Source organism: Candoia aspera, chromosome 12 (genome assembly GCF_035149785.1).
Source record: "Candoia aspera isolate rCanAsp1 chromosome 12, rCanAsp1.hap2, whole genome shotgun sequence".
In the NCBI taxonomy this organism is placed as follows: Eukaryota; Metazoa; Chordata; class Lepidosauria; order Squamata; family Boidae; genus Candoia; species Candoia aspera.
The window spans coordinates 1918168-1935408 of record NC_086164.1 but is presented as its reverse complement, the minus strand read 5'-3'; the positions used below and the strand labels follow the sequence as shown (position 1 = coordinate 1935408).

The window sequence follows — 17241 nt, the reverse complement described above, 5'->3', positions numbered from 1 at the left end:
CCTGCACTTTCCCCAAGTTAAACAGCCCAATGAACTCAACCCCCGCCCCCTTCTTCGGTGTGCAGCCCCCCTTTTGTGCCAGTCCGTTCAGTTCCGTGCAGATGTCTCTGCCGGTTGACCTTGGGTGCCAGAGATAGTCCAAACAAGAGGCTTTCACACTCCTGGCTTGTCCCCCCTCCCACTTCTACCGCCTCGCAAGTCGCAACCCGTGTTGATTCCATTCATGCACGTTTGATCTGGGAGCATGACAGCCTCTTTCGTGGCTCAAGGCCTCCATCCCTGGTGTGGGTGCAGTTCAGAGGGAATGGTTCTCCTGCGGTTCACCTGGATAGGATGAAGATGCTGATTTACTGTAATTTGGTGAGAGAAGGGTTGTGACGGGGCCAGAAAGCAAGGGTTGCTGAGGTTTGCAGCACCGTGGACAATTCCAGAGAAGCCCTAGCTGGGTCGGAAAGTGGAGGGGAAGGGAGAGCTTCCCCAAGTCACAGCTTGTTTGGTTTGTGCAACATGGCAAGCTATAAACCAAGGTTCCCATAGCACAATGTCTGAGTTCACATAGTTGGCTCAACCAAGACCGAAGAAAACCCATTGGGATGGACATCTTGTGTGAATCTTACTCTGCACTCTTCTTTGAAAACCTGAAGGGCCAAACTCCTGTCTGCAGATCCCTTTTCCTCATTTTGGGTCAGTGCCCTCGTGCGTTCTCTCTGCTGCTGTGTAAGCGTAGCGCTGCAGATAACCCACGTCCCTGGAGGGACTTGGAATGCTAGCTACGTGACCAGTCTGCTCTTTTATACCTACATACAGCCAACGTGAGTAGATTAATAGGTACCGCTTCGGCGGGCAGGTAATGGCGTTCTGTTTAGTCATGCTGGCCACATGACCACGGAAGTGTCTTTGGACAAACACCGGCTCTTCGACTTTGAAACGGAAATGACCACCGCCCCCTAGAGTCGGACATGACTGGACTTCATGTCAAGGGAAACCTTTACCTTTACTACAGCCAACCATGTGCTGGGTTCGCAGACTAGGCTACCTCAGGGCCTGTCTAAGCATGGTTTATTGGAAAAAAGCCTTGCTTGGCTGCATTCACATGATGTGCTAAACCATGGACCGTTGCTTAAAAACCAAGCTTGCTAGGCTTAAGCTACCTACCTACCAGCCAACCAGCCTCATTTTGCCTCAATATACAAGTCTCGTCAGGTATAAAAAACTTGACATTCTGCTGATGGTTTCTTTGTCCTCCGTCATCCAGTGCTCTAGCTTGGCTGCAGCAATTTTGGGATTTGTCTCTTTCTTTCTCCAAGCCGAAATCAACCAACTTCCTATTAGACATGTGATATTTCAGTGATTGTTGTATTTCCCTGACTTGCTGTTTTATTATTACTATTATTGGTTGCTAATTTGGTTAGGTTTTATGGTGTGTGTTTAAATTCTGCATGTTGTGTTGAGTTGCTTTGTGATTATGTGGCCAATAGTAATAATAACAATAATAAGCCATCATCATTGCCTTGATGGAAGACACAGCACAAGGTTTAAAGTTCCAATCGAAGAGAATCTCTGTAGCTCAGGGTTGGAGTCCTCAGTGCTCTCTGAGCTTGGCTGTGTCATGTTCACTGATTCAATGTAGTTCATACATCGTAACATTTCCCATGCCATGGCGCTGACGCGCGTTTCTGCATGGGAGGGAACTGCTGTGAGACCTTGTGCCAAGCTCTGTATCTGTGTTCATTACAATGGAATGTGCTTGGGTTGTGTTCTCTGTTCAAGGCCTTTTCCCGCAGACCATCAGAGACCGTTAGGAGCACCTGGGATTGTGAGCTTGGGAAGATTCTACGGGGGGAGGGATCTCATTTGTACCGAGGGTTTTTAGTTTGCATTTGGCGCACTTTCATCATTCTCAGCTTTCTCAGTGATCCTGCATACTATACTTTAATAAATCAGATATCTTTGAATTCCTACTCATGAGTCTGATGGTGTTTTAGAATAAGCAACCATTACAGGCTGATGGCTTGCGGACGTTTCATGACCCAACTAGGCAACATCTTCAGTGCTGGTGAGGGTGGGGTTGCTCCCTGTTTATGTACAATAGGTTGCCCTGCCAGTGTTGGTGGGGGTGGGGGTTTCTCCTTGGTAGCTGCTTGACTGGGGCATTGTTTTCTGCTTGATGGTTTGTCTGGTGCTAATCCCTGCTTGTTTGGTGTTGGCTGCTGGAGGGGATGTGCTCTGGTCTCTTTGTTTCCTTCTGAGCTTCTTTATTGTCTCTTTTGAACGGTGTGTAAATGTGGTTTATCATTGCAAACCCCACCCTCCCTTGCACTGACGATGTTACCTAGTTGGGTAATGAAACGTCTGCAAGCCAACCACCAAGCTCAGGGAAGACCAAGGACTCCTCAAGGTTTAAAGTGCCTGATGCATAATCAGCTTTATTTTAACGTGCAATGTGCTTGAGTTTAACAGCAAGCTTCATTCAAAGGTGCTGGGAATTCCAGGCACCACTCTTTTAATCTTGCTAAGTGACTTAATTTTCAGCTCTGTCCTCTTGCCGGGACCCTATGATATAAATGTCTGTAACTCAATCTCTGGATCTAATGCGAGCTGGGAACCAGAAGGGGAGACGCAAAGCATTTTGGCTTTCATACTTAAATTTTCCATGGGAATCGTTTTCAGCTGCTCTCTGCCCGTTTCCCCACCCTTCTCACATTCTCTGGCTGGCGCATTGAAAGGTGCTCTGCCGACAGAGGTTAGCAACCCGCAAACTGCCAAGATGCTTGTTAGGTTTCCCTCCCTTTATTAATGGTGCCCTCGAGGTTTGGTAGCCCAAATGGTATGACTCTTCAGCGTTCAAAGAAAACGTAACACAATCCGATCCGTCTCTTTTTCTCCCTTTCGCTGTGCTAATTCGCAGGCTGGCGGGCGAGGAAGGAGTTCTTTATCACCTGAGCTGCAGAGTGGTTTGCCCCGGAGTAGGGACAGGCAGCTGGGGACCAAATTAGTGAGAGATGTCAGTGTGGGGTTTCTGCGCCCAGGGCCTGCGTGGCACTTCAGAGAGAGAGAGAGAGAGAGAGGGGATCCATGCGCTTTGGCATTCCCCTGAATCTGCCCAGATTTTTATACCTTCCTCCCAGAAAACCCCCAATAATCTGGCTGGAAAGACTGGAGAAGTGGTGTGTTAGTGAAGGGTGCACCATGTAAAGGATGCAAAGGAACATATCTCTCGAATGAAGTTCAACCTCTGCGGGTCCCATAGAAGCCTCCTTCCCTGGCAGCAAAATTTACTTACTTATTTAGCTGTGCTTGTATCCCATCCAAGTCCTGGCAGGTTGTGGGTGGCGAGCCTTAAATTCAAAAGCAAATATTAAAGCAGGTGTTAATTATGTAACTGATTTTTTTTAATCCATTCAATTGTGTCCAATTCTCAGAGACTGCCTAGACAAGTCCCTGCAGTTTTCTTGGCAAGGTTTTTTGGAAGTGGGTTGCCATTGCCTCCTTCCTAGGGCTGAGAGAGAGGGACTGGCCCAGGGTTACCCAGCTGGCTTTGTGCCAAAGGTGGGACTAGAACTCCTGGTTTCTAGCTTGATGCCTTAAACCACTACACCAAACTGGCTCTCTATAGCAGATTTACGGTAGCCTTTTTCCAAAAAGTTTTTTTTTTTTTTTTAACTTCTCAGTCTAATCTACAGCTGGTATTTCCTGGAGGTCTCCCATCCAAGTGCCAGCTGAGCCAAACCCCACTTGGCTGTTTGAGATCAAGCAAGCTGGCTGGGTGGCTGGATCTGGAGTTCTGCATTAAGTTTGGAAGCCACTCTGTATCATGTTATTAGCTAAAATGGAGCCTGTCTTCTCCTTCCTACCCTGAAGAAAGAGGCATTTTTAAAGCAGAAATTTTTGTTTTGTTTTATAAATTTATTAATTTAGTGGATTTATAAGGCCACCCATCTCATATGCATGGCCCTGGGTGGCTAAAATTCTGATTTCCATCAATTAATCATACCCCGGCATGTGATTTTTACATTGAAAAGATTGTGGGTTTTTTTAATTAACTTTTCATCCCCAATCCATGTTACAAAAACAGACTTGGGCAGCTAAATTTTCCGTTGGAATAATTACCGTATACCCCTTAGCTATTTTCTTTCAAAGGTTCCTGCTAGGGGCTCTGAAATCGACACCATCAGAAACCCAGATGGATCCCTGCTGCTGATGCTGCGGCTGTGATCGTCTTGCCTGCTTACTAACCACCTTCCCCCTTCGCGTTTTGTTTTTCAGAAGCCTTTGAAATGGCCGTGCGGCACGCCAGGAACTACACCAACTCAATGTTCAGGAGCTACTACCGCCACGTAGCTGCCCGGGCTTTTAAATTGGTGGGGGAATTCTTTACCGACATCTCCTTGTACATCTTGGGCTCGGATATCAACGTCAATGACATGGTCGATGAGCTCTTCGACAGCTTGTTCCCCTTGATCTACCCGCAGGTGATCAATCCTGGAGCCCCCGATGCTCCTGTGGAGACGGTGGAGTGTCTGCGGCTAGCCCGGCGAGACTTAAAGGCTTTTGGCCCCTTCCCCAAAATCATGATGACCCAGGTGTCCAAGGCCCTCCAGGTCACCCGGGTCTTCCTCCAGGTGCTCAACCTCGGCATTGAAGTGGTCAACACCACTGATCACTTGAGGTTCAGCAGGGATTGTGGACGGGCACTCCTGAAGATGTGGTACTGCCCCCAGTGCCAGGACCTCCTCACGGCCAAGCCATGTGCAGGGTTTTGCGGCGGTGTGTTGCAAGGATGCCTGGCCAGCGTGGTGGAAATCGACAGTTACTGGCGGGAATACCTCCGCTCTCTGGAAGGAATGGTGAAGGGCATGAAGGGCACCTACGACATAGAACATGTCCTACTCAACCTCTTCTCTTTGGTTCAGGATGCAATCGCTTACCTGCGGAAGAATGCTGGGAAGTTGGCGACAACTGTGAGTTCTTCTTTTATTGGGGCTGTTTGCTAGTGCATGGGGTGCTGGGGGCACATTGGCAGTATTATAGGAAAGTCCCCCCTAACAGAGAAGGGAACGTGCCTTCTGTCAGTGGGGAGACAAAGTTGGTGAACCATTTATAACACATACAGGTAGGCCTCGACTTACGACCATTTGTTTAGTGACCGTACGAAGTTACGATGGAGCTGAAATAAGTGACTTGCGACTGGTCCTCACATTTAGGACTGTCGCAGCACCCCATGGTCACATGATCAAAATTCAGGTGCTTGGCAACCGCTCACACTTACGGTGGTTACAGCATTCTGGGGTCATGTGATCGCTATTTGCAACCTTCCCAGGTGGCTTCCAACAAGCAAAGTCAGTGGGAGGAGCCGGATTCACTTAATGATTGTGTGATCCACTTAATGGTAGCGGTGATTTGCTTAACAACTGTGGCAAAAAAGGTTGTAAAATTGGGTGTGACTCACTTAACAACCGCCTCGCTTAGCAATGGAAGTTCCAATCCCAATTGTGGCTGTAAGTCAAGGGAAGCAGGGGAGGACCCTGAGCAAGAGGCAAATGTAACCTTCCTATAAACTGATGTTTCTCAACCTTGGCAATTTTAAGACCCGTGGACTTCGACTCCTAGAATTCCCCAGCCAGTATGGCTGGCTGGTGAATTCTGGGAGTTGAAGTCCACCGGTCTTAAAGTTGCCAAGGTTGAGAAACTCTGCTGTAAACTAAATGAAGCCATGAAGTGAGATGAAGAATTTCTGCTGTAAGAGAGCTCTCTAATTGCAAGGCATTAGCTGCTTTTGGGTGGGGGAAAGAGTGGGGGAAAGGCAGGTGATTTTAAGCAAATGGCTTTTCTGTTCCGGCGTTAATAACTCGTGAACAATTTACTGGTACATTAAAGGTAAACAAAGATTCAAATGGATAACCAGGGGAGACTCTTGATTAAGACGCCAGGAAAGAGAAGTGTCAGGTGCTTCATTGTTCCTTTCTGCAGAAAGAGTTGCAAAAACATCCATGAAAGAAATGCTCCTTCCAGCAGCTGTAAGGAATGTCAGGAAAACAGCGAGGGACTTAACCCCCTTTCCGAAGAGGTTCAGATCTATTTTGGTATAAGTGACTCCAAGGCAATTTATGGGGTATGAAGCCTAATAAATAATAATTGTGTGAGATGAAATCCATTGCATTTGTACCCGAAGAACAGAAACGCTGCGTTATTAAGAGATTCGTCTGTTAGCATCTTGAGGAGAGGAAAGGCGGGTGTGCGTCGGGTGCAAGGGACTTCACGCTCATTGTGACATCCTTTGCGGGAGTGATGTGAACTATGTCATGCGTGTGCAATGCACTTTTGTATGCAGGCACCCAATGTGCATGTGAACTCGGGCACAGACCCAAGTCCAATTGGGGGAGAAAACACCCAAAATATAAAGCTGTTTCCAGATATCCTGCATTTGTGTCCTTGAGCACTCTCCCTTAGTTATGCGTCTGACCTCTAATAATTTTTACACCTTGTTATCTTTTGGGTTCAGCTGTTTTGCGCCAAGATGGGGCAACATAAGGAGGTTGGAATGGCTGGCCGGCCCTTAAATCCATTGTCCTCAATCTGGTGCCCTCTAAGGGCACAGGGTGATGCCCCCTCCAAGACAGTTGCAGATGAGGGCTTGGTGATGCTTCTTCAAACTGGGGAAAAAAAAACCTTGCAATTAGAAAACAAGCATGCCAGGAAAACAGCTCTTGGCTAGCCATGTACCACATCCACATTCAGGGATTTCTTTGTGCAGGGGCACATTCAGATATCTGTGTCCCAAAGGGGGCAGCCCAGACACAGATTTGTTCTTGCAAGGAAGAAAACTCAATTTAGAAAGTTGGCTGATCTCTGGCATTTCCTCCCAAGAACACCTTGGCAGCCCTGGATGGTTAGCGATGGCAGTCGAAATGCCCTCTGATGTTAAGGGTGCAGACAAAATACACAGACAGACACACGCATCCTCTGACATCAAGCTGTAGTTTAAACAGCTCCTGCAGACTGGGATCAACCAGGGGAGGAGAACCCAGATTTAGAAATTTTCCACAATATTTGTGGGCAGAGGAAGTAGGCAGGTGATTTGTTGGATTTTTTAAAGTTGTTTTAGAGGTTTGAAGAAGTGGGGATGTTGAGAAGCTTCTCTTTTAACGTTGCTGGGTTCTAAATTGCTTGCAGGGGATTTTGTCTTTTGCAAAATGTTATCCCCATGTTCAGACAGGTGGAGGGACTTGGAGGAAAAACATTCTTGAAAAAGAATGGTTTCACCTTGGAAAGATTCACCATTCAGGCTGGGAGCAGAGGCTGAAAGAAAGCAGCTACCAGGGCAAGTGGTGCCTTTCTGATCCCTCTCTCTCCCTCCAGAGATCCTAAAGAAGTTTGATGTGCTTTGGGGAAGCTGGCAAGTTGCAATTTCAGCTTTGCTTCTCCCTCACTCTCCAGTAATGCTGGAATGCTGGAAGCATTGTCCTCACTCTGAACTGGCTGTTTCAATTCTTGCTGGAAATTGGCTTTTATATAGTTCATCTGGCTGTGTAGGTCACAGGGACACTGTGGTCAGAAATGTGATTGCAGAGTACCGCATGCATGGCTGAACATATCTGAGCCTTAACAAATGTTTCACTGTACCCGTTAGCAGCATTAATGGTGGATGAGTAGGTTCTGCAGTCTGGAAGAAATGCCTAATTGCTGAGAATTGTTATGATAGGACATGACCTTTTTTCTAAATCATTTTTATTGCCGTTAATGAGGTATCTTTCTCTAACAGACATTGATGCTTCCTATGCTTCATGGCTGGGATATTTCCTAACTGGGACCTCACCTTAAAAGACAGTCTTTATTTGTCCATTTATTATGCTTTTAAATATCTAAGTAATTCGAGTTCCCTAGGTAGTGCAGAAGTAAATCAGAAATGTAAGTACAAACAGTAATTATGAGCTTCAAAAGTTCTGAAATCAAAGGAGGGGCAGAGGTAGAAATGTGACATCCAAAGTCAAAGTCAAAGCAGAAAAAGAAGGTATCAGGAAAATCAACAGGAACAAATCAAGTTCTTAAAATTCGTGAGAGAGTATAAAAACCCCTTATTTTGTACCCCAGAGATGGGATGCCACCACTGAAACGTGTCTCCTCCCGTGGCATGCCACTTTGCTTGTTAAATGGGGCGCCTAGAGATTAATCTGGGCTTGTTGATCTAAGAGATCAGGTGGGTAACACCGGGGAACAGGCACTCCTTCAAGGAACCAAACTTGAACCATTTGGTGCATTAGAGGATAAAATCAGAACTTTAAATCTGAGCCTGGAAACAGATTAGCAACCAGTACAGATGGCAGCAGGCTGGAACAAGAGGTTACTCAACCAGTTCGGCCCCGTCTTCTCAAGTGTGAGAAGGGGAATCTGCAGAAGACCTAGAGACACAAGTGTGACATTGTTCATTGCATTGTGCCAGCCCATTTAGAAGAGAATGGCACATACCTTAGATCAGTGCTTCTCAACCTCAGTGACTTTAAGATGTGTGGACTTCAACTTCCAGAATTCCCCAGCCAGCATGCTGGGGAATTCTGGGAGTTCACGCATGCTGGCTGGGGAATTCTGGGAGTTGAAGTCCACACATCTTAAAGTCACTGAGGTTGAGAAACACTGCTTTAGAAGGCAAAAACTATTAATGGTGTTAACTAACCCTAAGGGGTGTGTGTGTGCTGTTTTACATTGGCTGAAAGTATATTTAGGGGAGATTTAATCTGATTGTGCATCCTCCTCCTGCAGTTTAAAGAGGCCTAGATAAGAGCTGAAAAATCTTGCACCCCTTTCACATCCTAGACTTTGGAAGGGGGCAATAGACCATCACTTTTTGTGTTTAATTTTGGCAAGGATCTAGGAAGGTGAATTTTGTGCCGATGTACAAGTTGGCCCCCTGAGGGAGATTGTAATGAGAGGGCATTTTTAAAATCCTGGCCGTACAGCCAACCACTTGTAATTTGATGGATCTCTCTGGGTTGTTATCATCTTCCTGGCCTGGCTCCAGAGGAGGTTCTTGATGGGAATGTAAATCTAAACATGTTGGGAGCCTGTACAAGGATGCTTCCAAAATTGTGATTACCATCTCCCAACTGTTAATTAAATGGCCAGCGTTCTTGTTATGCAGAACTAGAGTGGCGTTATATAAATATGTACACTTGCTGTTAAGTTGCTAATAGAGAGGAAGGGAAGGAGAAAGATGCCTAATTAAGGAGATTGGCTAGCCTCAGCGCCGTCCTCCATCCTCTGCTCTGGTTTTATGAGCAGCGACTTCTACGGGGCCTTATTAAAGTCATTGCGGGGCAAGTTAATGCTCCGTTTCAAAGAATATTGCTCTTGACTCCAACAACAGGGATCAGAAGCCTGGTGTGGCGGCTAATTGTGCAAATCACCTTAGAAAAATCTCCCTTCTTGCAGATCTAATGGCCTGCTCCTCCCCAGACAGCTCGGGGAATCTTTTTCATTCTTGCGAAAGGCCTCTTTGCATCATGGAAGCAACACGCGTTCTTCGGAATAAGGCTTCTGAAACGCTGCAGTTGAATGCTATTAGCTCCAGGTGGAAAAAATTACCCTGCATTTCTGTGCTATCAATTCTTGTGGAGTTCAGCAGAAGAGAGTTTCTGCCTTTGAAAGGATGTTCAGAAGCAGAGCACTTCTATAAAACTTTGTGAAGTTCCAATAGAAGAGAATCTCTGTAGCTCAGGGTTGAAGTATGGAGTCCTTGGTAGTCTTTGAGCTTGGTGGTTGGCATGCAGACGTTTCATGACCCAGCTAGGCAACATCTTCAGTGCTAGAAGGGAGTGGGATTGTAAACTTAATTGGTTTCTAAGCTTAGTACCCCTCCCTCCCTCCCTCTTTGTCCTTCCTTCCTTCCTTCCTTCCTTCCTTCCTTCTTCCTTCCTTCCTTCCTTCCTTCCTTCCAGCACCAAACTACTTAATAGATTTTTTAAAAAGAATTTCCTAGACATGTTTGGGATTATTGTCACTCTGCTGAACTTTCCTTAATATCTGTATGGAGTTGGTGGTCTCACTGTCTTTGTTAAAAGCATCTTTTCCAAGATGGAGTGTGAACTGATGTGATAGAAACGATGTTATCTAAAGTATTTATGTTTTGTTGCCTTTACACATTTTGGCAGGGAATTATTTAAAGCTGTTGCAATATTGAAACCCCTCCAGGGCATGAAATACGTCTTCCTTTCATGCTGCTGGTGAGGTCATATCAGAAAGGTTTAGATTTAAACCGTTACCATTATATAATTTTTCTAATTTGTTACCTTTAAAGCAAAGGCATTACAGATTTTTTTAAAAAATTGTTTCAGAGCTACTCTAATCAAACTGAAATAATTGCATATATTAGTGTTAATTTATATTCCATATGTCACTGTAGCCAGGGTTTTGCTTAACCATGGTTTATGGAATGAAGTAATGCTGGGTTGTAATCTGCAGTTTCTCAAACTTTTCTTCTTTCCTTAGAAAAAGAAGCTTCTGTTTTTCTACCTCATTCTCGGGATGCTTGAGAATTTCTTTTAGATTCCTCTTTGCAGGGTTTTTGAACTATAGCTGGTATTATTTTCTTTTTTATTCTTACTAATTTTTATTGAAGAATTTTGTACAACAGTAAAAATGATACAAATTTAAGAAAAAAGAAAATAAAGAAAATTGGTAAATAAATAAAGAAAAGAAAAAGAAAGAAAGAAAGAAAGAAAGAAAGAAAAAGAAAAGAAAAAGTATAAAGTGGCTTCTGATCTTTTTTACAGCAGTTACAAATTTATCATCTGTCCTCCCTCTTTAAGGTTACATCATGATTCCCTTCTTCCTATATTTTGCCCTTTCTAATGATCAAATCCATGAATCACCTGTTCCTTTTTTTCCATTTTCAGCAAAAAGCCCATAGAGGGTTTCCAGTCACTAATAAATATATGTGTTGCCTTTTCCCTAATTAAACAAGTCAATTTTGCCATTTTTGCATTTCTGTCAACTTCACCAACCATTCTTCCACTGTAGGTATTTCAGAGTCTTTCCATCTTTGTGCATATATTAATCTCACTGCAGTTACCATATATAAAAACAATCTTCCATGACCTATTCTAATTGACTGTCCATAACCCCCCCCCAAAATTCTGGTTTTAGCTAACAGTTAATCTTTAAAATTCTTTGTATCACTGTACATACATACCCATGTATGGACCCATACAAATCCATTTCTAGCTTGTTTACAAGTCCACCATGTTTGATAAAATGACCCTTCATGTTTTCCACATTTCCAACATAAATTTGAAATACCTTTATACATCTTAGATCATTTTTCTGGTGTCATATACCAACGGTTCATCATTTCGTAAAAATTCTCTTTTCAGTTACAACAGAATGTAAATTTCAGCCTTATCGACCTTGTCTTCTCCCATTGGTCCATCTGTATATTATAATCAAAATTCTTGGCCCATTTTATCATACACTCTTTAACTTGTTCTTCCATTTAAAATTTCAGTAAAAGCTTACAGGTAGTCCTCAAGTTACGACCATTCACTCTGCGACCATTCAGAGTTACGGCTGCGCTGAATGAAGGGACTTACGATCGGTCCCCGAAGTTCTGGCTGTTGCAGCGCTCCCACGGTCCCGTGAACAAAATTCAGGTGCCTGGCAACCAGCTCACACTTACGACCAGTTGCAGCATCCCGCGGTGATGTGATCGCCATTTGTGACCTTCCCTGCCAGCTTCCCCAAGCACAGTCAATGGGAAACTGGCAAGGAAGGTCGCAAGTCGCTGGGGTAAGTCTTCCCCCGCCTTTCTTTGCTTGAACGCAGCGTGCCCTCCTTCTCCCCTTCGCTTGCACACACACACACCACGCCCTCTTTCCATGGCCTTTCTGAGCTTGCGCTGCACCAAGCACCCCTCCCCCAACTCACGCATGGCCTGCACTGGGCCTCCCCCACCCCCCCATGGCACCCCCGCATCTCTTACCTGGAACTCCCTCTGCTTCCTGCTTAATGATCCACGCGTCTTGGGTTACGACGACAGCCGGGATTGCCGCTGTTAAGTGATGTGATCATGTGACATCGCGCTTTACGACTGCATTGCTTAGCAATGTCCCATTTGCCGTCGTAACTCGAGGACCACCTGTATACTTTTTAGCAACCACATATTCTTATTTTCTGTTATATGTCTTTCTGTCCCTGGGCAGCCTCTGTGGTGCCCACCATTCCCCAGCTGAAACACCCCCGGGGGAGTTTGCTCCTGGGTTTCAATGGGCTTTAATGGCGGTGCAGGAAGCCAAGGGGGTGGCAGAGGCTCCAGAAAGGGTGTGACTCGAGAATGTGCGTGCAAGCAACACTGCCTTTATCACATCTAGCACACGGCCTGGCTCTGATTCAGGGAGGGCTCTTTTGGCCTTCTCGTTTTTTAAATGACACTCCTGATCTTTCCATTTCAAGATAGGAGGAAGTGAATGTGCAGTGATTACAGGCCTCCAATGATAAGAAATGGCCTTTTATTTTCGTTCGTTTTCTTCTGGGCCTTTTTGGCCCATAAGACATTGGTTCACTTTCCTTAATCAGTATTCCCGAGGGAGATGCGGCTTCCAGAAAGCGCGCAATCCATTGAATAACATGGCAGATTTAAATCTGCACTAAAACCCCAGGGAAATTAAGAAGACAAAACATTAACCACAGTCTAAACATTAACATATATTAGCATTTTGATTACACCTGTAGAAATGTTAAATGGGCCTGGCTAATACTATTAGAAAGTTTATGTCCTGTACCCCATCCTTTCCATGTAAGTTTTGAGCATTTCCTTGGGTAGGAAAAAGAGAATTTCATTAGGAGACTCTGTCGCCAGCTAGAAATTCGTGGGCTTGAGGGCCACCTTTGGGTCACTTGAAATAAATGAAAGGTGCCCATTTGTACTGTTGATCTACAAACAGGCTGCAGGTTTAGATCAGAGGAGAAAACAAGCTAGAAAGTGGTTGCAGCCATATTCATGGATTTGGGCATTTGTTCCACAGGGAAATGTTAAATATTGAGGGCTTAAACGTTAACATAAGCTTGAAAAAAAAGGGGAGGGGTACCAAAAGGACAAAAGGGAAAGCAATATGTTTGGAAAACATTTGAAAGATGGTCAGATTATAGTTAAGCAATCCGTATAAAATGATTTGTAGCAGAAAAACTTCTAAAAACTCTTAAGCCTCTCCCTCTCCCAGGGGACTGTAAGCTTGGCAGGCATTCGACCTTTGACCGGGGGAGGAGCATCCCTAGTGGGTGGGCAGAACCATGAAGTGGGCAGAGCCAGGAAAAGTGGGAATGCATTTTGATTTGATTAAATTGAAGTCGAATTAAACACAGTTACTGCAATTACTCTATTGCTGTTAACATTAAACATTGCCATTGTGCAGCGACCTTTGGCCTCGGAGTCTGACCTCTCCCCTAAGCCTTTTGTTGGTTGGTTGAGCAAAACAGAATAAGGGTTGACATTATCAAAGATCATAAAATGGTGTCAGATTTGATAGAGTTGGAAAAGATGGAGGTTTTGAATTCAGGTACAGGTAGTCCTCGACTTACGACCATTTGTTTAGCAACCATTCAAAGTTATGACGGCGCTGAAAAAAGTGACTTGCAACCTGTCTTTGCACTTATGACCATTGCAGTGTGTCTTATGGTCACACGATCAAAGTTCAGGCGCTTGGCAAATGGCTCACACTTACGATGGTTGCAGCATTCTGGGGTCATGAGATCGCCATTTGCAACCTTCCCAGCTGGCTTCTGACAAGCAAAGTCAATGGGGGAAGCTGGATTCACTTAATGACCATGGTGATTCGCTTATCAACCGTGGCAAAGAAGGTTGTAAAATCGGGCATGACTCACTTAACAACCACCTCGCTTAGCAACAGACATTCCAGTCCCAATTATGGTCATAAGTTGAGGACTGCCTGTAATGCGTTGGATTGCACCATCAGTATGAAGCAGGCTGGATGCTGCATTGTTGGAAAGCTGGCTTACGCTGGCTGGTTGCACTCTGCAGGTCCAGAAAGCCATTTTTTTCCAGCCCTGGAGATGATGCAAAGATTTGAATGTTGCATGCAGAACGTTGCTCTTGTTACTAGGGAGCAGCCTTTCTTTCCATGCGCCCTCAAACCACCCAGTGTGGATTCTGGCTGGTTGAAAATAATTCATAGTACATTTAAGAGAAGCAAAGGGAAACAAATCCTGCGGTGCCAGTTGAGCGATACTGAAAATAAATAGGCATGTTTGGGTTCAGTGAAATGGAGCCTACTTATGCAGAGGCAGTATATCTGCCAGCACTGGATGCACAGACCAACCTGCAGGAGAAAGGTCGTCTCTTCCTGAGTGGTAAGTAGTTGGTTGCAGAAAGCTGGGCAGGGACGGGTGCTTTGCTAACCCAGAAATATTCTTTGGTATATAATGAATCCTGCGTCCTTTTTGTGGAAAGGAAAACCCGCCCTCCCTCCCTCCCTCAGCTCTCACCCTCTAGCGGCCACAGACTCACAGACACTAGTGGATCAGAAATGAGACGCTGAATCCATATTGAAGCCAGTTTCCTACTGCAGCGGTTGGCATTTGGAACAGGGAAGATGTTTGTGGGGCCTTGACACACATTGAGCTTCCCTGCAACCAGGTTTTTGCCTGTGGCACTGCGGGGAGGGGTGCAGAAAGAGAGAGAGAAAATGAGCCCCCCCCCCAAAAAAAGAGTGAAACTCAAGGGAGCAGCAGAGCAGCTGTGTATGCCAGGTGCCAAGGCCGGCCGGCAAGATCTCAACCCATAATTAAGGCATAGATTTCTTGTGAGGGAGAAGGAAACACTGCAGCGATGCCTGCTATTTCATGGAGCCAGGCAGAAGCGTGTGGTACTCTGGATGTGTTTGCCAAACCACACAATTAGGGGTATTGGGGGTCGGAACAGGATGGGGGGCCTCTTTTAATGGGGGAGAAAGGAGCAGCTAGAAGACAGCTGAAGGGAGGCAAAAGAGATGGGTGCCCACTTCCTACCTGTGCAGTGGGCACGCTCAATCTGTAATTTCTTCCCAAACCAGGAATCGGGGTTTGTAAGGTTCCCTCATGCACAACGAACCATAGTTGGCTGCTTGCTATGAAGTGAGCACTTAGAGCCTGGGACTTGGGCGTTCTGTGGAAGGGTAACCCTAAACCATGATTGAGCATCACATTCATGTAGCCTGGTGTTTTTCAAACTTAGCAACTTTAAGCGGTGTGGACTTCAACTCCCAGAATTCCCTGGCACTGGCTGGGGAATTCTGGGAGTTGAAGTCCACACCGCTCAAAGTTGTCAAGTTTGAAAAACACCGATGTAGACCAAAACCATGAAGCCTCTTGCTAATTTGCAGAGTCTGATCCCAGCAGCCTTTTTATACCCCGAAAAGGCTGAAGCCCAAGGCTGCGATCACTCGGTCCATAGACCTTGTTAAACCACCATGCAGTTTACCTGTTTTGCATGAATCCAGCCAAATGTGATTTGTAAAGCACAATTAGGGCGTGAACCCAGCCAGTTGCATTTCATTTAACCAACGCACCGTGGCTTAGGACCATGGGTGAATCCAGCTGGTGAATCCCTCCCAGGGTCAAACCTGGGGAATGGAGGGCTGCATGAAATGGGGGGCGATGTTTTGTAGCATAGAACAAGGTCCCAAGTTCTGGAGAGCGTTTTGGATCGGCCATGGTTTGGTAGGAGCAAAATCTGGAATGCTCTGATATCTCCAGGTTCTTCACGGACACGGGAATTGGGCAAGGATAGCGCATGCTTATAGTGGCACGTCTCCCCACCTTCCTGACCCCCGTCTTCTCAGCACCTCCCCTCGGTTGCCTTGCCGTTCTGTCTTTCCCCCTTCTGCCCCAAACCGAAAAACTTCCCGATGTTGTTTCACCCCTAGAGCAAAGCAGTCCTGTGCGGTCCCACCCACAGGCCAAATGAGCATCTTTCTGCTGGAGCCACCCTGCGTGCTCAGCCCCAGACAACCACCAAACAAGGAATGTGTTGTGGAACCAGGAACATGAATACGAATTGCGGGCTCTAGGAATATTTTTGGTTGGCTTTTCTGTGGGGTGGGCGATGGAAGTGCAAATGCAGGGGGATGTTGCAGATCAGCAACTGCCAAGGACCTTTCCTGGTAGCTCTGGGTGGGTGGGGGAACGCCAACACTGGAACAGAGAAAGGCCGATAAGGCACCCCAGCTCAGAATTACGTGTCGAAGACAGCTGGGCCTGTTGTAAAAGGCGAGCTGACCGTTCCTTCCAACGATTAGAATAACAAGCGCATGGGTCATCTAAGGTTAGTCACGTACTTAATCTGCTGGAAAGTAATTAGTGTTTTCTGAGCTTGACGATGATTGTGGGGTCCTGTTTTAATTTTAGGAAAGGAGTTAGGTGAAGCTGTCTTGAAGCTCAATACTTCCTCCTCTAAGGAGGGGTGAACGTTCTAATCATACGGAATGAACTCGCAGCCTGTAAATTGAACAGAAGGTGTAACTCTGCTTAACTTCAGATTAACTGCAAACTTGATTTGGCTTGCAGCTGCAAGACTCAGAAGAATACGGGCTTACAAACCATCAGGCCTTGAAAAGCTCTGGAACTGCTGATTTGGGGTTTTTCTCTTCCAGATCAGCAAGCTGTGTGGCCCTTCCCAGCAGAGGCAACACCGGTCAGCTTGGAATCCCAAAGACCGTGTGGCTGACCAGAGGACGATGGGCGCAACTCTGGTGGAACCCCAAGAAACCCTGTCAAGTCGAAAGAGGTGAGGAAACTGAGATGGGTTCCCAGTTTGAACTTGGCGGTGAGAACTTTGTATGTCACCTTTTATGCATGTAGCCCTCAGGAGAGCAGGAGGCTGACGTGATACTGAGTGCCCTCACCGCTTTCTCACTCGGGTGAGCAGGTCATCTGAATTGGGAAGTGGCTGGAAATGACTTGAGAACTTTAATTGCAGGCTGGATCTGCGCTCTGGTCACTTAGCTCAACCAAGTCCCCGTGTGTTTTCTGAAGCTGGGTTGGGGGCAAACTAGTGGCTGACTTTCTTGTTTGCCTCCAGACAGAGTCAGACCTTCTGCCCTCACCCAGGGGCTGTAATGCTGGTTAAGGCTTTTTAAAAAGGCAAAAACAGAGAAAGAAATGCCAGCCTGGCAGCCTCACAGTGATGGCTTGGTTACTGTCCAGACAGGAAGCGTTTCCCATGTCATCTTGTTTATTGCTAAGACATAGGCAGACAGA

The 17241-nt window shown here is 45.9% G+C and overlaps 2 protein-coding genes across 2 annotated transcripts in view; one reads left to right on the top strand and one right to left on the bottom strand.

The window, feature by feature from the left end:
* GPC3 (glypican 3) overlaps window positions 1-17241 on the top strand; it is a 105675-nt gene that overhangs the window by 54902 nt on the left and 33532 nt on the right. The window contains exons 3-4 of the mRNA XM_063313310.1: window positions 4267-4961; window positions 16635-16768. Coding sequence (XP_063169380.1) covers window positions 4267-4961; window positions 16635-16768 — 829 coding nt within the window. The remainder of the gene's footprint in view (window positions 1-4266; window positions 4962-16634; window positions 16769-17241) is intronic.
* The window catches only part of STK26 (serine/threonine kinase 26), a 393767-nt gene continuing 382831 nt past the window's right edge, over window positions 6306-17241 (bottom strand). Inside the window, exon 13 of the transcript XR_010068638.1 lies at window positions 6306-6318. The gene's annotated coding sequence lies outside the window, so the exon portion shown is untranslated. The remainder of the gene's footprint in view (window positions 6319-17241) is intronic.